Genomic DNA, 27101 nt, shown 5'->3' on the forward strand with positions numbered 1-27101 from the left:
TTTCGTTCACTCAAACTCTGACGAGTTTTCGCTTTTTTTTTTATTCAAAGGTTTCTTTTTTCGCTCTAGTTTAACAATAAGTTTTTCGATTTTTTTTCAACTTTTCCGCATGGCTAATTGACACAATTTCTAGGCATAGAAATAGTGGCAACAATTGCTCTGGCACTGCGTAACAAATAATAGTTAAAGACAAAATAAAGACAACTCAAGATGAGATAATGCAATGGTTCTTCCATGGGGTTTCCCTCGTTCCGATCAGAAGACTTGGACGCGATGATTCTCGCGATCGCAGACCAAAATGTTGCCGTTCGACATGATGGCCACGCCCTCGAGTCCCTTGAACTCGGAGTCTCCGGAGCCCCAGGAGCCGAAGGTCTTCAGGAAGCTGCCGTCCGGATTGAAGATCTGAATGCGATTGTTGCCCGAATCGGCCACGAATATATAGCCCTGATCGTCCACGGCCACACCGCTGCAAAAAAAAAAAAAAAATTGAGCCACCGCTTTAGCACTTTCGCAATTAAAAGTGGCAATTCGATTTGCTTACCGGGGAAACTTGAACTGGCCGTCGTCGGAACCCTCGCCGCCCACCGTGGACAGGACCTTGCCGTTCACGTCGAAAATCTGCGGATGCGAAAAGGTGACAGTGGAAGGTGCAGGAAGGTCAAATAAATTGCAAACGAATCTCGACGGCGAGCATATTTTAATTAAAATTGTTCACATGACCAGACAGGCATGAGAAGGGGATTTGGCTCACCTGAATCCTGTGGTTATTCGAATCGGAAACAATCACACGATTCGTGTTCGATACGGCTATATAATGCGGATGCTCAAGTTGTCCCTCGCCACGGCCGCAGGAACCGAATTTGCCAACGAAGGAGCCATCGGATTGGAAAACCTGACGAATGCGAATATTCGATATAAGTTGGCAAATTGAAATGGGCAGGACCACTCGCCAGGATGGACCGTGCAGAAGAGTACACAAAAACTAGCATATACATATATATATATATATACTCCAGTTAAACCCATGAAAATTGCTGCTCTAGCATGAGAGGAGGCGGCGGGTGGTGCTGCTCAAGTGTGACAAATTGGGCAAGCCCGAGCCACCGCCACTGCCACCGCCACTGCCCCAACTATCCACTTGCCCACTGAATATATAAATATTTGCATGCAAATCTAGATTGAAGATGGAGGCGAGCCGAAAAAAGGCTGAGGACGGAGCCTCAAATGGCCATATCCATGCCCCGACTCACCTGCACTCTGTGGTTCTCCTTGTCGCACACGTAAATGAAGCCGAGTGCATCGGTTGTTACGCCCCAAGGATAATTGAATTTGCCATCTGCGGTGCCCTGCGAACCGAAGGCGCGCAGGAATCGACCTTGCGGATCGAGCACTTGTATGCGATGATTGTATCTGCAATCGAGAAAAAAGTGAATGCACGGACAAAAAAATTTATAAAAGTCGTAATTAAACCTTAAAAAAAAATTCTACAAGTTTAACTAGTTTAAAACAAGAAGGGAAGCAAACTTCGGCAACCCGAAGTTCATATACCCTTGCAGCTATTGCAAAAACTTAATATTATTGAAAACATTAAAATTATGATTTACTTGCGTATATGTTTCAAAACATTCAAGCTATGATGATTTGCAGCTCAATTATTCGATAGTTCCAAAATAGTTACAAAATAGAAAAGTAACATTTATTTATTTATTTTATTTTTATTGTTTCACGGGAGCTTTATGATATAGTCGTCCGATTTTAATGATATAAAACCCCTAAGTCAGAAATTTTTAACCAGTTTTATATGTGAAAGCACTAAAAAAAATGAAAATACCAGCAAAGTTATAATTTTTGTACTTATTTTGCAAACATCTAACTGAAACTACATTGTATAGAGTGTCAAGTTGCTCAATGCTTTTCTTTTAAAGTATTTTAAAAATGTTTTCTTTTAGTGAAACAAAAAAAGTAGTTTTGCAACCTTAAAATTGTTATGGTGCTTTTTGTTTTGAATATAAAGAAGTTTTAAAAAAGTTTTCAGATATAATCCGGAAATTCGGTAAGAAAGAGATTTTAAGGACCTATTGGGTCTTTTTCTCTCAATGTAAATGGACGGGCCAATTTATAGGGCCATCAAGTTGGCGGGTTCCCCGTTAATTGTGAACCGGAGCCAAGGGAGATCTCATTATGGGTCCCCGAAAAAAGATTCGCGGGTCCCTTAGCCAAGACGCGACGCCTCGGAATTCCAAGGTGTTTGGCGTGGGTAGTCGGTTTTCGGTCGTGGGTTTCAAGTTGTTGGTTGCTGGTGGATGTTGGATGCTGGATGCTGGATGTGAATGCTGCTCGGCGTGGGTGGATAGGTGGATGGGTGGGTGGGTGTCGGGCTTAGGCTTAAGCCGCTTAACGTGCAAAATCAAAGTTGACTCACACAATGAGGATACCCCCGACTCTGGGTGCTTAACGAGGTTTTGCGTCAAACAATGACAGCGAGCTCGGAGCAGGGAGCACTCGTAAAAAGGTTGCAGATAACATGTGCAGGAGCGCCAAGGACTCGCACTCCGCCCGACTGAACCGGCACATGTTTCTCATTAACGCGGCTATTATGCGCTTAGTCCTGCCAATTAGAGGCGGAGCTAGGGCCTGCGAATTAATCATGCGCCTTTGTTTCGACTTAATTAAAACGCAGACTGACCGCCAGCAGATGCTCACCCGGTCGGAGATAAAGTATCACCGCCAAAAGTAGCCAATATCAATTTTTTATTTTCTATGCCCTGCTTTTGGCAGGAGGTTTCCCTAAAACATTTTACTCTACAAGTGCGGGTAAAGCAACTGTTTTTAAATGAATATGCAACAATTTTTAGTCATTTTACTTGAATATAGCTTAACTTAGTCTTATATTATTTAACTAACAAATTACACCAATCAAAATGAAAAACTGTCCTAGTTGATGTTGAATAAATAGCAGGCAAGTCTTAAACGTGAAAGTCAACTCACTTAGGTGTTTAAGTATTTGTTCAGTGATAATAAATGTAATTTTTTGTTTCGGTTTTTCTTTTTTGTTTATGTTTTGTATTATTAAGACTTTACTTTACTTAAGTTTTGGGTGCGAAGTAGCCAATGCCATTTTTTTATACCCTGCTTTTAAGGGAAGGTTTCCTTATAACCTTTTTGTCTTCAAGTACGAGGCATAGCAAAAGTTTGCCAATGAGTGTTTAACGATTTCTTGTATATTTTTTACTTATTTAATGTTTTGCTTTATATTGAGTCAGAACAAGAAAAACGAACAAATTAGTTAAAGGTAAACGAAAAACTATTCTTGATGATATTGAATAAATTGCAGGCAAGTCATAAACGTGAAAATCGACGCACTAAGGTATTTAAGTATTTGTTAAGAATTAATAAATTTAATTTTATAATCATATTTTTTTTTCTATATATTTTCTGTAATTTATACTTATTTCACTTGACTTTACATTTAGTTACAAGGGGTGGAAAAATGTATTTTTAATTCAGTTACAACCTTTTGGTTACATAATAACATTAAACAGAGTTAAATATAAAATCAACTGAGTACATTTTCAAAAGTATTATTGTTAATATAGCCAGAAAGATCAATATATTTATTAATTATAAAAAAAATAATTCTTATTAGTTAATTAACCAACATTTACAAAATGTAATAAAAAAATAATAATACATATATATATTTGAATTATGTAAAGCGTAGTATTCACTTACCTATCGGCTATGATGTACTGGCCGATGCGGTTGACGGCCACGCCGGCGAGGCAGTCGAACTCGCCCTCGCCGTTGCCGTACTCCCCGAACTCCTTGACGAAGATGCCGTTGGAGTCGAAGACCTGGACGCGGTGGTTGCTGGAGTCGGCGACCACGATGCTATTGTCGGGGCCGACGGCCAGGCCGCGCGGCCACGTGAAGGATCCGGGCTCGCTCCCCCGGCCCCCCAGCTGGAACAGCTGCTGGCGCTTGCGCAGGTACACCTGCTTAGGGATAGTACCTGCCGCTCCGGTTATACCGGCTGCTGCCGCTGCTGCTGCTACCGTAGGGGACGTAGGGGAGCCTAGCCCGTTTTTTGACCCGTCGTCGTCGGAGGAGGCCAGCTCGTTGGCCTGCCGCAGTGGCAGTCCGAGGCTCAGCCGGCGGGACACGTCGCTGGCGGTGCTGCGTCCGCTCGCCCCGCTCGTCCCGCTCCCGTAGCCGTGCGCATGCGACGACGCCGCCGCCGCCGCCGATGACGTGGAGCTGGCGGCGTGCGAATCGCGTGCGCCACTGCTACTTCCGGCCGAGTCCTTGCTGCTCTTGTTACCGTACTTGTTCTTCAGGTACCGTGCCCAGGAGCTCAAGGCCTCGCCGTCCTTGCTGTCGGTGGCCGAGCTGCCGCCCAAACCGCCGGATCGCGAGGATCCCGCTCCACGATCGGTGATCGGCGAGTTGTCGCGCGACTTCAGGGCGTGCGAGGAGCGGCTGCGGGAGAGGTCGCTGCTGCCGTATCCGCTGTACCTGAAACGGCATCTCGATTAGCAAATGGTCTCGGGGACGAGCCCGCGGGGATGGGTGGATGGTGAAATGGCATGGATTCGAGTGCTCTGGCTGATTTCGAACATGATGAGGCGCTCTCAACTGAGAAGAAAAGCTGTATTTGAAATCAGGAACAAGACAAATGCTTCCCATCCCCTTAAATGTGTTTAGTTAGTTTAATCAAACTTTCTACTTTGTTTACCTCTTAGTACAAAAGAATATATTATACAAATTATCATATAAAAGAAATGACTTGAAACAAGAAATAAAATATGTGTTTTTTACTGTTTAATAATTTTAATTAAAGCAGTCTAGAATGTCATCTTCCAAGTTCAAAAGGTATGCAAATAAAATTTACCATGTCAATAAAACATTCATTATTGTATATATTTACGAAGTGCTTCACTCTCATTTTTTTGGCATTCTTCCTATAACATACAACTAAAATTTTAGGAATTTAAACTATTTGGTCTTTGATCTAAATTTCTAAAAGAAAATAATGTCCTTTTTTTAAATAAAAAATTGCACTTGCTCTTACGATGTAATCAAAATTACACAATAATAATGTATTTCAAAAGCAAAGCAAATCTAGTATTTTAAATCTATTATAGTATTTAAAAAAAATTGTTCCAACTTAAGTTCGTTTTAAAAATAATTCATACTGATATGTGCAGATTAGTATTCCTGGTTTCAGAACAACTTTTTTCTCAGTCTGCTGATCTAAATGAGACTAGTGCATGAAAACTAGTGCTGCTTATGTACATAGAGATTTAGAGAAGGGGCAAACTTCTTGGTTGATTTCCAGTTAATGTCGGTTAATTTGAAAACGCGCAGAATTTTGATTCTTCCTTAACCACAAGCGAGTGACTAATAAAAACCAAAAAGTACAAAATTAAGAGAAACCAAAAAGTAATCCAAAAGTTGAATTAGTGTAGAGTGCAACATAAACGAGAACGAAACGTGGCGAACTTCGGACGTGGCACGCACAGAAACTCAACTCAAAAGTAAGAAACCATAAAATCAAATTCAAAAAAATTAGAGAAAAAAATATAAACCGGGGGGACAGCACACGCACAATGAAAGCGCCCAGCGCACGACAATACAATATGCCATCGGGACGGGATATATAAATATAGTACGAGTATGTCTATATACAGCCGATATACCCCGTATGTACAAACTAAGGGGCAGGGGCAAGGACAGGGGCAGGGGCAGGGGGGAATATAGCTGAAAGATCTGGTGTCTCACGCGCACCTTGAGGCCAGGTAAGCGGACGGCGAGACCGTGGTGGGGGACACCGGCTCATCCAGATCCTCGTCATCGTTGCCAAACTGGTGGGAGGAGCGGCTGCGCGCCAGCCGGGTGCGGCGCTCCTTCATGGCCAGGTAGCGGGAGCGGCCCGTTCCGTACCGACTGTCCGAGTCGTCGCCGGTTCCCGTTCCGGTGGCGTCCTCATCGAAGGAGGCGGTGGGCGTGGATAGCGAGGGTTGCGTTACAATGGCGCTGCTCTTGCTCTTGTTTAGAAAGCGGCTTGTGTAGCTGCAAAAATGTTGATTCGGTTCGGTTCGGTTTTTTGGTTTTGGTTTTGTTTTTGGTTCGGTTTGGTTTCTACGCTTTTTTATAAAATTTTGTTTTGTCGTTGATTAAAACTGTGTATTTATGGTGCGTATTTTTTCGACTTTGCCGTAGCTGTTGCTGTGTGTCTCATTTTATAATATAGACTAATCCCTGGGACAACCACCGCTTAATTAACTAACTTTTAACTAGCTTAGGTTCGTGTCTGTACCTGTGAGCGTAGGTCGCATTTATTAGCCATTTAATTCTATTTAAATATAGCGAACCCGAGCAGAAAGTTTCTAATTAAATTCACATTTCGCATTATCGAAAGTTAGGCAAAGTAGTTGGGAAAAGTTCGGTTAAGTACTTGAAATTATGGCGCCAAAAGGCGTCCGTGTCTGTGTGTTCTTGGTGTGTGTTTTGGGTTGCTTGGTGGGTGGTTGGGCTGGTTAGGAAACACGGAAAGCAACAACTACTACAAAAAGATCAACGAATACCGAAGCACGAAAAAAGGACATAAATTAAATGCTTAATTCTAGGTGAGTACGAGTGCAAAAACGCAATGCAAATGGTGCAAATGGGGCAAAAAAAGCAAAGCAACAGGCAGCATCATCAGCAGCCCACAAAAGCAGGCAGCACTTTTTGCTGCCGCTCGATTTTTGCAAAATAAAAGACAGGAGTTGCCACTGCATATCTGTTTACACTGCTTAATTGCCAACGATAAAAAGGAGCTTAAACAAGTGGATAAAATATAGTCAAAAGCGACGACCACCCGATACCTGCTGTGCCATATTTAGCAACTTGAAAGAGTTTTTTAGGAGTATCGTTTTACAAATTACGAACACGAACGGTGTTAATTAATAAATCTGGAATACAGGTGTTTACCTCTGATATGGTTATTATTTTTTTTATTTAATTGCTCGTTATTTTTCAAAGGCAATCGTATAATTCACAACAAGTTTTTGTAACAACAAAATATACTTAAAACTTTAGTTTTAAAACCTTGATATATTATATTAAGACCGGAATAAAAGCAAATGGAAAATGACGTTACCAAAACCAGCAACTAATATGGTGGAAGATTGTTAATAATTTCACCGTAATCCTTTAAGACAAAAATTACTTTGAGGCTGGTTTAAACATGTATGTAATTGGATTCTGGAAGTTTAATATTTTTGGTGAAAATATCCCCTTTAAATCTATCAATTTACGCAAGTCCAAGTTACCCTGTTAAAACTGAAATATATGCAGCTGGAAACTGTAGCTTTCTCGTGAAAAGCATAAATCCAGCTTCAGTTTTCACTAAACAAACACCCAGAATAAATACGGCCATGATAAACAGACTGACTGATAGACTTCTGGAAAATATATGCTGGCACTCGGACTGATGGCAAATACCAATACCAATTTATCGCATTGTTCCTGGGAGGAGTATTCGAGTTCGAGGAAGGGTGATTAAGTGGGAGTGGTGCAAAATTGGCGGAGGGACTGTGGTAATTACATTACGCTAGATTTGTTGCAGGGGAAAAAGGGTTCGGTATTTGTTGTCGTGCAAAAGTAAAATTAAAGAAGTTTTGTCGCCCAGGCACAAAGGACTCGCAACGGGCCGCATTGATCCCTTTGAAAAGGGTATTGACAGAGAGACATAAAGGCGGAAAAAACAGAAAAACAGAGAAACCGACGGACGGAAAGCGAGAAGTAAAGTTAATTTCCAGCGGCCCTTTTGAGTGGCTCTTTGAAAGGGCCCATCATCACGACTCTATTTGCCCATTGAAGGTGACTCCGAGTACTCAACGGTGAACTTGCTCAATTTTATTTCCAGCGAGCATCCAAATATTTAATCAATAGGGTTAAGCGCTCGTTTAACATGAGTTGGCTTAGTGGGTTAGGCGGGGGATTTGAGAACTCATTCATCGTTACGGGTTAACAAACAATTGAACTATGAATTGCATTGAATTCGGAGTCGTTTTGGCCTGAGTTTCGCATAGGTGTATATATATATATAATACAGTATATAGTATATATAGTATATCGGGCTAGACATCGGTGAGTCGCTTTCGGTAGCGAGCCCGGCTGGGTCTGCTTATGTACGGTATGCTAAAGGGCAGTGCACTGCAAAGATCATTATATAGAGAACACAAAGAAAACAAAAAGAAAAAAAGATTGATAGAACGGTGTGTACTGTGTGTGTTTACCTATCGGGGATTGTGTGTTGTGTTGTGTTGTGTTGTGTTGTGTTCAGATGTGTTTTGTTGTTTGCTATGTAAAGGTTATGAACTTGACAATTAGACGCCACACGAGGCGTATGAGCAATAAGGTGGCCAATGCCAGGTTAATGCCAGCACGGAGCACTTGTACAAAGCTGCAGCAGTGAGATACAATGGGATACAAAAGAGAGTCTTAGAAAGCAGACATTAAAAGGTATCGAACTCGTTGTGAAACCAAACCAAACCAAAACCAAACGCAATTATCCATTAGGCATATCGATTAAAGCCACTCTGCAGTCGTGTGTGCAAATGTGTACCTAATTAAAATTGTAAATTAATTGCAGGCCGTGTTTTTACAAATAATTCAATTAGTGTGGCATAAAACGAGGAAAACAAATCACCGAACTGCAATATTTGACACACACAATTTATATGCCATGCTCATCAGATATGTATCGTTATCGTTTTATTAAAAAGTGGTAGCTATTAAGCGGTTGCACAGAGAACAAAACAACACGAAATTCTCTAGAAATCTTAGAAACATTATTTCTGCCGTCCAATTGAGTGGCATACAAGATTTTATCCTGTTAATGTGTGCGTGTCACTTTCTAAGAAGATTTCAAAATGTATTTTCTAATTGCAAATGTAAATAAAGTTCAAGGTATTTTAAACCAAATCAATATGTACAAATTAAATTGATTAAACTTTAAGCAATTTTGATATCATTAAACTCCTAGATTATTTTAAAGAAAACTTAGTTCATAGTGTGTCGAAATTCATGTTGGGAAAGTGACTATTTAAACGTAACTGAGAGTATGTTATTTGCTAACTAATTGCTCCACCAACTTTTCAACAAAACTATTTAATTAAATCAGTTAGCTGGTTTCAAAAATTTTAACTCAACTAAACATATGTTTAATTAAAGAAATTATGGACATACTTTTAGAAAGCAAAGGCATAGAAACAAAGGCTTTTCAGATGCCTCTAGAAGTTTGTGGAATTAAGTTCTCTGTGCAGACTACTTTATGTGTGTGTTTTTCCGTATTATCTGTTCCGCTCGCCTCATTAGCCATGCAAATTAGTTTGGTTATAGAAACTACAAAATCACGAAACGCTAGACCGTTTTTTTTTTTAATTTTTTTTTTTTTTTTTGGGAAGGGGTGGATGGAAATACCTGCTGCCAGTGCCGCTGCCATAGCGGTCTTCGCTCTCGCTCGCATGATGGGGAGCGGGCACAGTTCGCGTGCGTCCGCTGCTGGTGCCGCTGCCACTCCCGTAGCCGCTGCTCGAGGGCGTGGCATAGCTACTCCGCCCGGCGGCCGTCGAGGAGCTGTCGTCGCGGGAGGCTCGGCGGGCCTCCAGGCGATCGCGATAGGATCCGCTTGTGGTGGAGCCACTGGCCGCCGTGGTGGAGCTGGCGGCGCTGCTGGGCGTGGACTTGCTGGTGGTGCTACTGCTGGTGGCACTGGTCTTCGCCTTGGTCTCCGGCTCCGACTCGGACTCGGACTCCGAGCTGGTCTCCTCCTCGCTGCTGGAACTGGACTCCGCCTTCTTCTTGTCCGCCGACCCGTTGGAGGCATTGGCGGTACTGTGCTGCGGCAGGAAGCGGCTGACGAAGGGCTTCTTCTCCGGCACAGCCGTGCTGTCCCTGGCAGTGGAGTACCTGGCTGAGCTGGGCGCCTTGGCCGGCTGGCTGGCGGCGGAGTTGCTGCTGCCACTGGAGGCAGTGGAGGCAGGTGCCGCCGGGGCTGCAGATGTGGCTGCCACAGCCGCCGCCGCTGCCGCTGAGCTCGCCGAGCTCTCGGTGGAGGCACTGCTGTCGCTGCTACCGGATCGCTGGGTCTTCTTCACCGCCGCCACTTGCGCGGACACGGGCGGCTTTGACTGTTGGATTGTAGGAGTGGGAGTTGCATCAGAGTCTGTGGCGCTGGCGGTCTTAGTTAGTTCAGTTTCGGTGTTGGCAAGCGACGAAACGAGTAACGAATGCGGTGCAGATGCAAAATATATAGAGATTTAGAGATTGAGAAATTGAGATGGCGTTGGCAATGGCGATGGCGATGTTGAGATGTGGATTGCAGATGGACTGGGAGATTCGTAGTCGGATGGGCGAAGGGAAGTTCATTAGGGGCTCAAGAAATGCAACGCCTGCATGTAAGTTGGTTAAAAAAAGATAACACGTCAGGAAAATGTTTCTGTTTGCAGTTGTATATTAGTTAAAACAATAGAGGATGTTAAGCGGTTACGTTAGATATTCAAATTTCCTTATTTTTTGTGCAACTACATTTTGTAAACTTTATATTATTCAACTTTGCTTCTTGTTTCTATGCATTTCAATGATGCATTTCAATGAAATAATTTTTTTAATTTGAATGTCAAATACAAGTAGTCATTCACAATTAGCTTTATATTATAAATGAAAAAGTTGCTGACAATCGCAGTCTCGTCTTTAGTTTTAGTAAACTTTTCTGTTTTACTTTAAAAATCGATGATTAATTTTAATGTTTGCAAAAGGTCCCCTGAAAAAAAAGGGTTTCTTTACATTGGTGTCTATAAACATAAGTATTTTTTGTTGCCAGATTACCCATTAGTTTTTTGGCTAAGTAAAAATTTACTTTCTCGTTTCTATGACTCGATGAATTCTTGGCCATCAGTTGCTTCCAGTACCAACTAAGTGAATCATAAAATTCGAGGAAATAAGAAATAAGAATTGCCTGGCATCAGACCCTTTTCATTAGATGCGATATTTCGTCCACTCTCTTTGATGTGGCCCTAATTGATCAGACAACCTTTTCCTATTCCCATTCGGCAAATGCCAAAAGCAAGACAAATATGCAGCAACTGTGCATATGTCACTATGGCACATGTTACACGAACACACCCTATATATAGTATAGTATAGTACAGTATAGTATGGTGTATTCTTTCACACGGATACACACGCACACACTGTCAGCTGGAAACATTGTTAAACTGACGGAAGCAGCCGCATCGCTGACAGTCGCATGATGGTGAAATATTCGCCATTGAACCCGGCTCCGTCTGCCATTTTTCGGGGGCGACTGACGGCGGGGGCGTGGCAACAATGTGTTTGGTGAATGCATGACAGGCGAAAAAAGGGGGTGGGAGGGGGAGGTGGATCTGGAAGGGGGTAAAGAAATACATACACAACAGAAATATTTACAGCGGACATCAGAAATTGTAAACCAACAAAACGGCAACGACAAAATAAAGAATGGTATAAAAAGTATTCGAAATGATGGGAGAGAAACACAGTTTAGAGAGAAAACGGGAGGAATGTCGCTTTGTTGATCAGGGTCTGTGGTTTATTCAGCTCGACAGCATTTGCCAAAGAAATTTAGTAACATTTAAGCAAATTAACATCACTACCACATCGTTTGTCCACTTGCAAGAGAGATTCCCAGAAATGCATATGTAGATTAAAGGTAGAAATACAGATAGAGATGGAGATAGAGATATAGATAGGTATACATAGATAGAGAGAGAAATGGAGAAACAGAAAGAATTGAAAGAAAATACTTGTTACATCAAAGGAATTTTGTAATTTCTGGTTGCTTTATTTGCTTTAAGTTTGTGCAGTCTCTAACTAACGATAAGGTAAAGGATGTTAAACTACATAAATAAAAAAATATATATATCCATATATGTATGTGTATACAATATTGTACAATTCTGATGTCCGAGCTTTGGGCCGAAACTTTGTCGCGCATTGCATTCACATTATTTAGTGGGGGGCCAAAGGTTCTGACCCAAAGCAGCATTAGGTGAAAGGCGCTCACAAGACAATAAACGTAAGTTAACCAAATGGAAATAATAAAAACAATCAGGATAAATAAATAAAGACAGAACTTAACGTACACATTAAATAACAAGAACAGAAAATAGGGTAGGTAAATCAAAATAAATCAAAACGAAACGAAATGAGAAAAGAAAGTTTGGGGGAAATGGTTTTGGTTAGGTAAGATTAACAGTAAAAGTAACGATAAACAGTTATGTTAAGTTGCTCTCTCGACTGGATCGACAAAATAACAAGGAGAACACTTACGGAGCGGAGGGGAAGTGTGAACGATGGAGCACAAATAAAGAACGAAGCACACATGGCGTATACGCAATTATCGTTTAACTTTCTTTCGGCGGGAGTTTGCAAAACACAAGGGTAAAATACTGAGCCAGGCTACAGTGACAGCGATCTAAAGTTCTACATAAGTAATTTGCAACCTGATATTTACTTGGTAAAATATCATCGTACTTAAAATAACTACGTTAAGTATCATTTTCTTTTTGGTTTTCGATTTGTAACCCTAGACGAAATTAGTTTTTATTCCTATTTGGAACATTACGTCAATATATCAGGTATAATTATTTGTTTCGAGTTGCGCTTTCCCATATATTATCAACAGTATTTAACTGACATTTCGGTGCTACTTCTTTGATCTTCTCTTTGACTAGCCTTTTGTTATCTATAAATAAATTTCTCAAACTTCTTCCTCCTCTTCATCTCCTTCTTCTTCTTCGTCATCTGTGACCTCAATCTCTTCTTCCGTGTACTCTTCTTCTTCCTCTTCCTCTTCCTCTTCCTCTGGGCTTTGTTCAGTAGATTTATCCGATTCTTCTGGAGGTTGTTGACTGCTTACGTGATCTTCCGGTGAAACATCCACTTTTTGAACTAAATCATTTTCGGGTGGTAGTACATTGATCACTGGTAGATTCTGAGTCTCATTTTCAGCTACCCTTTCCTCTTCCTCTTGCTCTTCCTCTCCCCCCTCCCCATCCTCTTCACTTTCGGTGGCTGTTTCTTCTTCGTATTCCGATGAGGATTCTTCCTCTTCGGTTTCTTCGGAAGAGGTTGCTTGCAGAGATTCCTCTGGAAGGTTAAGAGATTCCCTGGGAGCCTCTTCGATTTCCGCCTCTACAGATTCTTCCCCCTCCTCTTCCTCTTCTTCTTCCTCTTCGCCGTCACTGCAGTCACTGGCCACGCCTTCTTCTTCTGTATTTGCCTCATTCACACTTACCTCAGCCCGCGTCGCAGATGCCGCACTATTACGCACTGGAGACGCCGCCTGGTTAGAGCTGCCGTCACTTTCTTCGCCGCCCCGATTCTTCAGGGCCGTCACTCGCTGATCGCTGGCGGCATCGCCACCACCTCCGCTGGTGGACGTCGACGTGGCCGCTCCTCCGGCCGCCGAAGAAGATGCTGCGTTCTTGCGCTTCTGGCGTGCCAGCTCCTCCTCGTCGGCGGCGGTCTGCTGATTCTTCTGCTGCTGGCGCTGCATGGCCGCCTTTTGGGCCTGGATGGCGGCTTGGACGGCCGCCTGAGCTGCTGCTGCGGCATCGGATTTCTTCTCCTTCTTCTCCTTGCCAATGTCCGCCAGCCGCTGGACCACTCGGGAGCAATCGCTCAACCGGATGATGCCACTCAGCTGGCCGCGGGACACATCCTCGCTGTCCAGGACGCGATCCTTGCGCTCCTTGAGCTCCTGCTGGCGCAGCTGTTGCTGCTGCTCGCTGTCGGAGTCGTCGTTCTGGTGCGATCTCACGAACCGCGACCGGAAGCGGGAGGACTTGCCCGCCCTGCCCGAGGAACCCTCGTTCTCGTAGTCGTTCTCGTAATCGTAGTCCCCACTGCGTCCGTAGCGATCGTTGTTCGCCTGGGTGGCGCTGCGCTGCGGGCGTTCGCCGAACTTGCGACCGCCCAGCACGGGCTCGTCGTTATAGCCACTGCGCTCCTCCTGCTGGCGGAACTGGGTGGCCAAACGGTGGTCGCTCTTCGAGCGCATCAAGCCCGGTTGCAGGGCACTGGGCGGCGCCAGGTGGGAACTGCTCACGGAGCCGCCACTCGGTGTCGAATGGGGCGCTATGTTCAGGTCACCGAAGGTGGCCAGGTTCATCACCAGCTGATTGGGATCGATGGAGACCAGGAAGCGCACGCGCCGACTGTAGTCGTTGTTCTCGTACTCAAAGTGCCGCAGGAACTCCACCGTCTTCAGGAAGATCTCCTTGGTGTCCATCAGCTCGCAGTCGTCCCACTCCACGGTCTCGTTCATGTACTTGTCCACCGTGTCGCAGTTGCTGGTGATGTTCGTGATCTCCAGATCGAGGTTCGCCTTCAAGGTGGTCAGGTTGCGCAGCTCCACGGCCAAGTAGCGATCTATCTCGCCCTTCAGCTGATCGGAGCGATCCTTAATGGCCTTCGTGATGCGCTGGTATATCTCATCGATCTCCTCCGTCACACTGATGGCGTTCGTCTGCAGACTCATCGTGTTCTTCTCGATGATCGCGAGCGAGTCCTGCAGGCGGTGCAAACTGCGTCGGATCTACGGGAGGAGGTGGTTTAAGGATGAGTTAGATCTTAGCACATATGTGTAATTCTAAAGAGTCCTTAATGGTAAAAAATTAACTAATTCAGTGCATTGCCACTTTGTAACTTTTATTACGATTATACGATCCTTTTTGGCAACGATCGGTATTTTTGGTATTTTATTGGCAAATAAGTAGGGCATAAAAACTTGTATTTATTAAGCTGTCATTCACAAATAAAAGGCATGGCAGTGCCATACAATTTAATCAATATTGTCATTTTACATCTATGGAAGAACCAAATGTAACTTTTGTAATCAAAAAACGAATGGTATACAATGGTATACAAGTTGTGAATGTAAACTAAAGATTGATTCTGGAATTTAAACACTTAAATACATTGTTTGCCATATTTTACTAGTTTAATTCACTATTGATTTTTTTTAATTATTAATTTGTCGCAAAAGTAATTCAATAAAATTTAGTTTATTAATTTTGGATAAATTTTTATTACTGTTTAAGGCCCGATGAAATAGGTACTTTAACCTTTGCTTGGGCTATGTTATTTGAACTAAATAAGTGTTTCGCTATACCGATACTGAACTTGCATATGTCCTTACCTGTGAGTTGAATCGTGTGATCTCGCGCCGCAGGATATCCATGTGGGCGCTCTTGCAGTCCTCGCAGATCTTCTTCTCGCAGTGCGCACAGTGGGACAGGTAGGCCTTTTCCGAGCAGACACCACAACGCTCCATAATTTGACCTGCAAGGGACAGAGGGGAAGCAATTATTAATCACTGCTGGCAGCCAAAAAGCAAAAAGCCCAAATGGGCCTCACAAACGACTTTCTGCCTGCTTGAGTTGGACAATAAAATGCCGAGCATGCCGGCAGCAGCAGAAGCTCATCAATTTGCACTCTTGGCAACAATGTCTTGCCACATGCCAAGGATTCCTTGTGGGGGAGCTCAATGGGATGGGGATGTCGAGACGGATGTCTGTTGCATTCACTAATGCGATTTCAAGAGCACGAAATCAACTGCACCTAAGCGCCAGTTATGCAGCTGGAGTCGTGTGCATATCTCTGCACAGAGAGAACTAAAAAGCAGACTAAATGTTTGACTCCAAGTACCTTGTTTTTAAAATCGTTAAAAAAAACAGTGAAAATCATTTAAAAAAATGTTCAAAAAAGTTCGTTTTCTTGGCTGTAATTTCATGTTGTTCAAATGTTAAAATTGTCCCACAATACTATACTTTTATACCTACTTTTAAGATAATAATGTTTATTTGACCTTCAAATGTTAGTGTTTTTCTTATAATCAAAAGCTAGAAAATTCAAGTTTCTTGTATTCGCAACGGTATATCTTTCAACTTAAGGGATTATTAATAAAATTAATAGTTTTATTCCCAGAATACTAAACATTTGTTCAAGCTTAATAATTTGACTTAATAGCCAGACCAAAGACAAATGCTAATGTCAAAACTGTTTAGATCTTTATAGTGAGATGGAAGTCATGATATTCATACGATTTTTTCCGCTGTGCCCCTCGTTTTATGTGTGTCAAATTCTTTGGCAAAGGATTCTTTCGCTTGTTGGCGATAGGATGCCTTTGCTGAGGCAATGCAAATAACGAGTCTCAGCAATGGGGCTACAATGCAAACATGGCGATGAAGCTGTCGGTTGTGCTACAGCAGTCACAGCTTGAAAAAGTATACTTTTCTGCATCAATTGCTGGCATTGGCAATGCCTGATGAACCCTCCTCAGTAGCTTTCCCAGCTCGCCCATCTTTTCCCGCTTGACAAAAAACAAAAAACCAGCAGGAGGATAGAGGCAATGCTTTATGCCAATAGTTGGCTTCTGTATTTTCTCGTGTAATCATATGGAAAAGTGAATTTGTAAATTCCACATAAAAGTTGTACGACTGCTCGTTGTCCTTGCCATATCCATAACACGAAAAGGATTCCTTTGTTTCACACATTTGCATAGCTCAGGAAATTTGTGAAGCAAAAAAAAAATATATTTGGAGATGCACAAAAAAGAATTTTTATAACTGGAAAAATATACTTAAATAAGTTGTTACAACATTTTATACTCGGTAAAGCCTACTTCCTAACCAAACATTTGCGTATTCACAATAAAATCAATATCTAAAATTCCCTAAAAAGTTTTACACTATCTCATTTTCTTTCGGTGCGATAGTTAAAGCAAAGAGCTTTGTCTGCCTTATTAACTGACTCTTGATACTGATTGCAGGCCAAAAGTTGCAAGCAATTTGCATATTTACCCACGACCATCAAGTTCTGTCGAATAGCATTGCGTAGTCATGCTTGAGAGGTGGTTGATCCAAATTTTGGTTTGGGCCAAATGCAAATTGCTCAAACGAAATCAATTTGGCTTTGCTTAGTTTTAATTGCTATCAGATGGCAAGAGTGCCTGACTTTTTAATTGGAAAGCCAAACATAATGGCAAATGCTAGTTTTTGAGCCTTTGCTATCCGTCAGCATTCCTAACACTTTTCGTTTGATGTTTTCAGTGGAATTTAATTAAAGTTACATCAATGATTACATGGCAATAATTTTTATTAATATCATGGTTATTTGTCTTTTCTCTTTGTGCACTGGACTATATTTAAGTTGAACTATTTGTCCCTGGGAATTTGCCGGCGTGTAATTGGTTTTTTTGCCCAAAGGGAAATTCTTTTTTTATGAAACTTGAAACATTAAAATTGCATAACTTAATCATACCTGATGTGGGATCGGGCAGTTCTCCGGTGATTTCGATATGCAGCTCCAGGAACCGTTGCAGGGTGACGTTCGTGGGAAAGGCCTGCACGCCATTGTAGGGTATCCGGTGTTCGGCGCGACATTCCGGGCATTTTACCTAAATGATTAGCAAAAGTGTTTTTATTAGTTTGGGAATTCATTTGCCTAAAGCTTTGAGTTAAAGATGAAATCCCTTAAAGGTAATGTAAACATCCCTTTTAAGCTAATTCTTAGCTTTAAGCTTTAGAATTATATTTAGATCCACTTTTACTTAAACCCCTTTGACCTTTTCCATTTTTTTCATCTGTTCGCAACTTTAAAAACCTTTCACATTTTGTTAGTTGCATGCGAAGGCATCTTGAGTGCGCTTTTCATCTCCTGTCATCTAATTTTTTTTGCCATAAAGATCAATTTCAGTTTGTGGCTTTTCTTTTAGCATGACAGGTATTGCAACTTGCGTTTTCTCTCCCCACATAAATATTTTTTTTTGGTTTCTCTTTTCTTGAGTTTGGCCAACACAATGAAAATGCTTCCCAATTATTTGCGTGGCGCTGGCTAAAGGCCAAAACAAAAATTTATAAATACATGCAGACAGAGGCGCTCTATAAGTAGCGCACCACACAGATACACACTTTCGTGTACTTGTGGGTTCATTCGAGCCTACATATATCCATGCCTTTCTATATAATTTTTCAACAAGATATCTACGCAAATGCGCCGCAAGCAACAAGATAAATACAACATTTTCGGGGGCGTCTTGTTGGGCGCCTTTTTGTTTTTCCTCCCATTTCATTTCGTTTCACTTCCCTTGCGAGATTTTTAGTTAAGCAGTTACACTGAGGTGAAAATCAAATCAAAACTCAATATATTACAATATGAAATTGGAGGAGAAATCTTGTAGTACCATTATAATTTAAATTTAATTTAATATTTTCACAATAATGTATTTGTGGAAAATAGTTTTTTGTTCCTAATTATTATTTATCTCAAAAGAAATAAAATATTTTTCAGATAAATCTGAATTAAATAGACATACAATTTAAATGAGGTTAAAATACAACTTTAACAATGTCGATAAGCTTTGACAATACTTAGATTAACTACAACTTAAATGTGTTTATGAATGAGCTAAAAATACTGATAAAAACAAATTTTATGAATATTGTCTATATCACCTTTCTACTGCAAACTAAAAACATTAAAGGCAAAGCTATACAGAAAATGGGAATTTTGCAAAAAGGATAGGTTTGCTTGCTTGCAAATCTCAATTCGTATGTAATTTAAATATAAATGTAAGTTTTTCGCACTGTACATCTGCGATGTGTGACGTAGGCGGCGTTAACCAAATTGCCGCACGCACTCAACGAATAGCGGCTACATGCATTCGCACAGTGGGATGATTAATGATGATCGCCTTACCTGCCGTCGCACATAGTCCACCAGTCCCTCCATGCAGGGCTCCATGCAGAAGGAGTGCTGACATGGCAGCAGCTTGGGGATGCGGTACCTGTCCAGGCAGACGCAGCACGTCAGCAGCTGCTCAAATTGCTCCATGGCTCACTGACATGAAAAGGGAGAGGAATCAAATGCAAAACAGTCATTAGGCCTGATTCGATTTTACCGCTGAGGCGCTGTCAATTTGATATTCATATCATTATAAATTCAGGACCGCCAAACTCCCCTTCCCCTTTCCCCGATCCACCTAAGCTCATCATAAGACGACAGGCCGTCTGTTAGGCGGTAAGCTTCGGCCCAAAAAAAAGCCCGAGCAATCGGATTCCCACGAAATTCTTGCATTTGAATGAGCACACAGCACAGACCCCAAAAGTCATACAATAAATTGACCATTTCGTTGTCGTAAGTCGCGAGCCGACTTCATTTGGCCCGGGTAAATACACTAAGCCACAAATCTGCTTATGGCTGCTTCATTAAAAGCGGCTCTGACAAGTTTATTTAGACGAACCCGAGATACTCAACAGTATCAGATGTTCGCTCCCCCTCTATTTTCGCTCATCAGCAAATGAAATCCGAGGAAAGCGACGTTTTGGCATGAGAATTCAGAATGTTATGTGTGTCTCCTGTTTCGCTGCACTTAAATTCAAGCATTATTTAAATATCAGTTCCCAATTTCACCAAGCAATGAAAAATACGATTTAATAATGAGAGTTTATGTTTCAAAAGACTTTTTAATATTCGTGATCCATATTAAGACAAACCGAAACTGATTCGTTTAAACGGGTGTCATGCATTTCCTGTAGATGTCATAATGAATTTTCATTAAACGTTTCACTTCGATTATCTTTTATGTATCCATTTAATTTGGCAAGAAAACAGAGAGGGTATAAACTTTTTAGCCAAAAAAGTATCATATTGGCTTATAAATGTTTCACTGCTTAAAAGCAAATAACTCAAATAATCTGCATGTTCTTTGAGTAAATTTTACTGTGGCTATGAATCAAAAATATATATCAGTTTGTATTGCACAATTTCATAAGCTACTTGCCACATATTTTAAGACTCTGCAATATCTTCCTCACATTCGCTTTCCTTATGGAAAAGGGAACATTGCTGGCCGCAGTTGAGATTTTAATAATAAAAATGACACACATATTTCGTATTAAGAGGGAAGAAAAGCAGCCAGCGCCGTATATGAAGTATAAATATAAATACGATTTCGCAGTTGCTGGCAATATGCATCGCGTATACGCCGCGTGTGTCGCTCACAAACTCGGACCAATGCGCACTTCCTGCTCGTAAATAAAGGCGGAATGTGGGAGGATGTACAAGTAGTCATGGAATCGCTGCTCCATGTCCATGCTGGCCACCACTAATTGTCGTGCGCCTGGTTGCCATTATTGTCGTGTTTGCCTCGGTTTGGTTTCGGATATTTAAAGCATCAATTTAATGCGGCCAAAAGTTCACAATGATGCCATTGCAAAGAGTGGATATATGTATGAGCTTACCGACATATGCGAGCGAAGTGCAATTAACTGGAAAATGCGCTTAAAATCAAATTGAATAGAAATTTTGTCGTTCGCTCTAATTGTGCGTGCCGAAAAAAGGCAAATGGGTGGTCTTTCAGAAAGTGGAGGTCCTTTTTTGGTTTCGAGCGGAGTGCAGTGTGTGTGGCGAATCTAATTTAGCCATTGCATTTGTGAATCGCTGCTAAAAGGATTAAAATGAATAGCCAAAAGCTGGTCGCCAGCATAATGAAAGCCACCACCAGAAACTGCCGGAACCCCCATTTCACATTTGGCTTAAACGGGAAAGCACAGGGAGGTCATATGGCTATGTCTGCCAAATTAAATTCCCGGAATACTCCTATGCAGCCTTGAATGCATTCGCAAGCAGTGTTAGTTATTTCTTAGAATACCAAACCAATAATCCGTGAAAATCTTAAATGCTCTTGAGCCAGAACGTTGTGTTGTCTGATTTTCCTTTAAATTTGCTCACTGCTCTTTGTTTTTATTCAAAAGGCTGATTGATGGCGACAGTTGTTCAATGTTTTGTTTACACAAAGAATTGCCGAGAAAATCATTAACCTTGAGGGGGTTACGACCAAGTCGAATTATAAGACAGGAAGAAGTAAACGGCCAACAGGAAACGGAAACACCCACACTTGACCGTCAGAAAAATGTGTGCCAAAAATATAAAAAACAAAACAAAATGGGTCAAACTTTCGCGCTATTGACAGTTGGTGACAGAAAATCATCAACGCAAAGCACTGAAAATTGAAATCAACACAAATAAATGGAAATGAATTCGATGAAATTTGGGTCAACCGCAGTTGAACAGAAATTCAAAAAAAAAAAAAAAATAAGCATAAAAATACATAGCAACCCGACTCACCAATAGAAATGGGAAACTATTTGGCAATCCTTGCTGTTGCTGTCAAAGCGGCACTCGAAGGCAATCATAAAATGCAATTGGTTTTTGGCAATGCAAGTATCCTTAAAACTCAATCGTTTCCAACACGTTCTGGGCACTTTCATTAAATGTGTACAATCGATTTCCGTTCGCCTTACTTTACTTTCTATAAATCTAAATCGGTACGGTTTCGTTTGAATTTTTTTCTATAATTTTTTGTATAATTTTGTGCTGTGCAACGCGCCTAGTAGAATTCGATTGGAAATGTAAAAAGCGACTGAGGGCAAGTGAAAATTGCCAAGCACACGAGCAGTCTACAATATTTTAAATATATACAATCCACGGCACTCTACTCTCTCCCATTTTCGCTGTGTATCTGCGGATTCTTATGTATATCGCCAGCAGCGCGAGAGCGAAACAAAACAAAATGCGCGATCGTAAGCCAAACGCAAAAATATATTCTTGGCATCGTGCGTATGTATCTGTACAGCCTATGGCTGCAGTCCATTAATGAGATACAAAGATACAAATGACTACTTCACACTGCACGTGGCTCCGAAATGGAGTTCTCACTTCTCGCCTAGGACCTGGACATCGGCTACTTAATGGCTTATCGCAACCGAATTCGGTACATACACACATACTTGTACGCACACGCTTGACGTCATCAACTGAGCTGGTTTGCTCATGCGGACGCACGCCGGCAATTTCCATCTACATATATCCCATTGCTGGGCTATTTGTGAGATTTTGTGTATCTCGCTGTAACGGGCCCTAAAAATAAATTTCATTGAAAATTGGAGCGAGCATCGCTCGAATTTGCCGCCTATCGCCCCTCCGGCAAACGCGCCAAACATTACGCCGTGCTAATTACAAAGTTTTCACTTTCATCAAAGTTAAGTCCGGCAGTTCACTCTTTTTTGTTTGAATTTTGAAATTTTGGGTACATTTAAAAAGTAAATATATATTTAAGTTCAAGTTTGTTCTTTATTTCACTTTTTTTAAGCCTGCCCGAATTTTATTTTGAAAATTAATTTTTATTAATTTATTATTATTATATTCTATTCTGTAATGTAGGCCAACTAAAACTGATTACGGTCTTAATAAGACCGTTAACTTTAAAACTAGAACTGTTATGAGAAGAACACGTGATTAAAATCAGTTCCAAATGAACATTAATAGCCACTCAAAAGTTTAAAACTCCTTCACATTTTTTTTAAACTTGGAACATTTGCGAAAACTATCCAATTTCCGGAGCTATTTTTTCTGTGCACGCTTCTCAAGGTCAGAACTTCGTTTCGCTGGCTCTGTATATCTGTCTATCTCCCTTTTGGGAATGCACTGAAAATAGAAACTCTCTAGCCCGGAATTCACAGGCTGCAGTCGGCACTCCTAGGCCAAAAAAAGAACTGCACAGTAGTCGTGGGCTATAAATAAACGGAGCAGACAGAGGAGCAAACGCAATCGAAACTTTTAGGAAATATGGCTGCAAGATCCCGCACTCCCAGGGGGAAATCTTTACACTACAAAGTGTTGTGACGTTCCAATTTCAGCGGTCATTACTTACAGTTAGTACTGCTGGTTTTGTTTTCGACTGCGGTATCCGAGGCGCCCTTGAACGGGGCCTGTTCCTTCGGCTGTTAACTCTGCTGGCTGAAAATAAACAAAAAGCATTTTGAAGGTAAAGCAATTGACTTTGCCAAAATTGATGATTAATCGATGGCATTTTTGGCCGCAGCTCAACAGGAAACAAATCGAACCGGGAGAGACGCCCTGGCGACATCCATTGAATCAGTCGCCTTTCAATGGTCAGATCTATCTCATCGAAATGGGCGGAGAAAGCGACCAGCAGCCGTTTACCTGGCCATTAACACGCTGCGCATAAGCCGCATGATGCCAACTTAATTACACGGCCTCAAAGACTGCGGTAAGCAAAACAATGATGAAGACCGATGGGCGGTGGGCGGTGCTCGATGGTCTTTGGGCGGCTCACAGTGAATGGTAGTGAAGTTCGGAATGCGCTTACGGTTCGCTTATTGTGCAGTGCGACAGATAAGCCCTTTGGTTGCACACACTTGACCAGGTTAATGAATGAACCAAAGTGGGCGGGCATGTGGCATCGAAAGCAGATCATTTTAATTAACTCGCAAAGGTGGTGGAAAGATGCTTCCAATTAACAGAAACAATAAAACAAGGAAAAACCAATTTCCGAATCTATAATGACATTACTTCTTCCGAACTTCCTCCGCGGAATCATCAGTATATCGAACACAAAAAAGAAATTTAACACCCACCATTTTTACAAGACCTATTTATTGTACAGTTGTATTGTTTTGTAAGGGGCAAATGCTTCATTGTATTACTATTAAAAATACAAACTTTTGGCAACCATAATAATAAAATAATAATAAAAATATTTAAACTCGATTTAACGGCGAGTAGTCCAAGCTAATAGCGGTTGGCTTTGCTTAAGTTTGTTTTTCAGCAATAAAATACACTTTACACTGAGATTTTAATTGATTTTTAATATAATTTTTCTGTTTTTGTAGATATTACAATAAATAATTTGAAATGTTTTATGAAAAACTTAAAAAACTTGTTGCCGAAACACCAGTTATTTAAAAATTTGTTGGTGTACTTTATGTTTTTTGAACATTTTTTAGCAAAAAAAAATACATGCATTGAGTGAGAATCTAGATACATTTTATTACATTATTAACAGAAATTAACCATGCAGACCGGATTTAACAGCTTTGAAGTTGATTTTATAAATTAAATAAAATGTGTTTAAATTAGAATGCTTTTTGTATGATAAGGCAGTGTTTTAGCTTAAAAGTTTCCCTTTTAGCATTTAAAAAAAGTTACATTTGAAAGTGTAAAAACTTTTTAAAAGGTATATTTAGTGTTTGCTCGTACTTAGTATGAATATTTGGCAATGTTTTTTTGTATCAATATATTGAGCCAATTACATAAAAAGGTTAAAACATGAAACTATTGAAAATTATGTTTCAAGCTTAATACAATCCTTAAGATCATTTTCAGCTCAATACAAGTTAGTCTGTAAGTTGGGCCACCAGTTTCAAAACTTGTTTGAGTGAGTATCTCTTGCAAGCCAACTGCAATGGCACTTCTTAAATGCAGCCAGCGACCTTGAACTTCCGCCAAGCTAAAGCACTCTCGAAAAGAGCGAGTGGATTGGAAGGGGGTGGTGGGCTAGAAGGGGAAGGCGAGAGGAAAAGGGCCGAGTGCTTGCAATAAGGCTAAAAGGAAAACTGAAAAACTGTTGCCTACTTTCAGGCGGCTCATAAATTTAAACCCAACCGCTCTCGTTTAATCTTCAGCATGTTTTTGGTATTTCGAAACGAGAAATAAAATGTTTTGTGTGAGAGGTGTGAAAATGAAAATAAATATAAGAAACGAACCGCAAACATTCCAAAAGGAAGCCGAAAGAGAATGAAAAGACAAGAAAAACCGAAACCGAAACAAAAGCAAACAAAGCAATCAATGATAAGAGAGTAGCGGGCAAAAGACAAACACAAACAGCAAACAGCAAAAATGGAAATAGAAAATCTCTGAAAATGTCGCTGATTGAATCGAACTAAAAATAAGGCAGCAACACGGCGTATGAGCAATGTGCGTCTTTGTGTTTGTGTGTGTGTTGGTGTGTGGGCAAATTATTGCCATGCTTTTTGATGAGCTATGCACACCATATATATAACAGATCCTCATCTACATATATTTGTATACATGATTATGTCAAAATGTGTTAATAAATTTTGAACGCGAATCCGAAGAAGATGAAAATAATTTTGACAACTTTTCACAAATGTGGAAAGTGTGAGGGTGTGCGGGCTGCTGGGAAAACTGAATTGTCAGCCAGGTGACATTTTCACGAGCTCCTTCTCTCGCCTGATTCTCACGCCTTTTCGTTCGTTTTTTTACATAATCAGCTGCCATTGAATGCGCCGAGCTCATCTCCATTTGAATGCATTTCCAAAAACGGGTTTAAAATGAGGATGTTTCCCTGCCCGACTCACTTGCGTTGGACTCTCCTGTTTGCTGATGGTTCGCGAAACTTTTGCAAATTTATTCGCATGCCTTGGCGGCAAAAGGACTTTCACTGGCTTCACTCTCAATCTCAGGTTTGATATGTATTTTCCCCGGATTAAACCAACACTCGCGGCACGGTTACTGGTGCTTTTGGCATATATCGCACCCTCACGCACTGCGCGACAGGTGAAAGATCTATGGACAGATCTTTGCACCTCCCCAAATACACTATATATATATATATATGGATGGGTATCGAACTGGGCTATAGCTATTATCGGCGTATCGGTCCGCACGTCCACTCGCGAGCGTGCCAGAAATGAAAATGAATGTTTTGCTCCGCTCGACTCTCGGGCGGTTGATGATCAGCCGTTCTTGAGGTGAAATTTTATAAATATAACCTGAGGCAACAACAAAAGTACCACAAATATTTCAGTGTCTTCTTCCCACTTTCACGTAGCACTTTTGTTGTCTCCCAGCTTCACCCGACCCCAACGAACCTGTGCATGCATTCTATATAATAACATATAATATATACACCATAATTGTCTTTAAAAATTCCGTTTGCTTTTTACAATGTCGCAGAAAGTCCAAGAGCAAATATATATTGTTGAATACGTATCGTTACCTGTTATTGTTCTGGCTTATTCCGCAGTTTCCACTTTAAGATTTCACTTTTCCTTAGTTCGGCAGAAAGAAATGCTAAGGAAACAGATCGGTGCCCACGCATTTTTCCACCAGCGTGAATCATTTTAGATGCTAGATTTCTTAAATATTTATAGAAATAAAGGCGTTTATTGATACTTATATAGGAAAAGGAAATTGATGTCTTAACAAATATCACGCGAGTTTTATATGGTTATGGAATCAAGGCTAATTGAAATCGCTAAAAGGAAAATTTATTAACTAGCAATACTACAAGATTATTTAATGCTGATAAAATCTGATCTACCTTTAAGTGCTGTATTTAGTTTATTTAATTATAATCATCAATATACAGATAATTTAGGTATGTGTAATTTTTAGAAAAGCAGTAAAAGTAAAAGTCAATATCAAAGTGGTTTCCACTGAAACTGATAAAAGAACAAGTAATATAAAATTTAGGTAAGCTTTTTTATACCCACGTGCTTTTCACAATTTGGACCACATTAGTAGATGAATTCTATTAAAATATACATATAAATTTTTGTATAAGAAGAACTTTTGTTTTCACTTTATTTAATTAATATTTTCACCATTTTATGTGGTAAATATTTAGTATTCTATGAATAGAATCATTCCCCTCTGCCACCACTTTCTGTATAATTGGTCTGAAATTTGCCTTTCTCGCCAGACATTTGGTCTTTTGTCTGGCCATTCGCTTGTCTCCCATGACAGACTCTTGTCAATCGACTGATGAATCGAGTTTGCGTCAAGACATTTTCCGCTAAAAGAGCCAGCTGAAACAAAGCCGCAGCTTCAGTCAAAACAAAAACAAACCCAAAAAATTACGATTTATGAGCGCGCCAAAACAAAGATGTCAACACAATCGCCATGGCAGCTCAAGTTGTTGACGGACTCTAGGTTAGTCCCCATTAACATCGCCATATCCATAGCTATATCTTCCCGAGCACAGAGCGAAAATATTAATATAAATAAATATTTGAATTTAATGAGTATATAATATTTTTGATTTCATTAGGTTATACAAAATTAGGAAAATTGTCTTTTAGGGGACCAGTTTAGTTAGGATTTCTTCACAATACATATCAATATCAATGCAAAGAAAAGAAGAAAAAGAGATAATGTTAACATTTATTCATAGGATG

General features: G+C 40.8%; 1 protein-coding gene across 10 annotated transcripts; it reads right to left on the reverse strand.

Moving 5' to 3' along the window:
• On the reverse strand, window positions 1-25625 carry LOC108145166 (RING finger protein nhl-1). 10 transcript variants are annotated; one of them, XM_041707479.1, is made up of 13 exons: window positions 25281-25625; window positions 22811-22896; window positions 18796-18936; window positions 17359-17494; window positions 15236-15378; window positions 12845-14632; window positions 9475-10184; window positions 5791-6075; window positions 3736-4518; window positions 1254-1413; window positions 755-895; window positions 545-621; window positions 1-469 (listed from the first exon to the last, which is right to left on the reverse strand). In XM_041707479.1, the coding sequence occupies exons 3-13, from the start codon at window positions 18928-18930 to the stop codon at window positions 256-258; spliced, it is 4572 nt and encodes a 1523-aa protein (XP_041563413.1). In that variant the 5' UTR covers window positions 18931-18936; window positions 22811-22896; window positions 25281-25625; the 3' UTR covers window positions 1-255. The 10 variants fall into 10 exon arrangements, with proteins under 10 accessions (XP_041563413.1, XP_041563402.1, XP_017125886.2 ...); XM_041707468.1 differs by having other exon boundaries at window positions 9475-10235; window positions 13367-14632; window positions 25281-25624; XM_017270397.2 differs by having other exon boundaries at window positions 13331-14632; window positions 25281-25624.
• Between the last annotated feature and the right edge of the window lie 1476 nt (window positions 25626-27101).

Source organism: Drosophila elegans, unplaced genomic scaffold (assembly GCF_018152505.1).
Source record: "Drosophila elegans isolate 14027-0461.03 unplaced genomic scaffold, ASM1815250v1 contig_133, whole genome shotgun sequence".
Taxonomy (NCBI): Eukaryota; Metazoa; Arthropoda; class Insecta; order Diptera; family Drosophilidae; genus Drosophila; species Drosophila elegans.

Excerpts from the sequence above, each read along its gene's own strand:
- LOC108145166 (XM_041707479.1), bottom strand. The coding sequence starts at position 18,930 with ATGGAGCAATTTGAGCAGCTGCTGACGTGCTGCGTCTGCCTGGACAGG. Across the intron at positions 17,495-18,795 it reads TGGACTATGTGCGACGGCAG|GTAAAATGCCCGGAATGTCG; the intron begins GTAAGGCGATCA and ends CTAATCATTTAG. Across the intron at positions 622-754 it reads CGAATAACCACAGGATTCAG|ATTTTCGACGTGAACGGCAA; the intron begins GTGAGCCAAATC and ends TCGCATCCGCAG.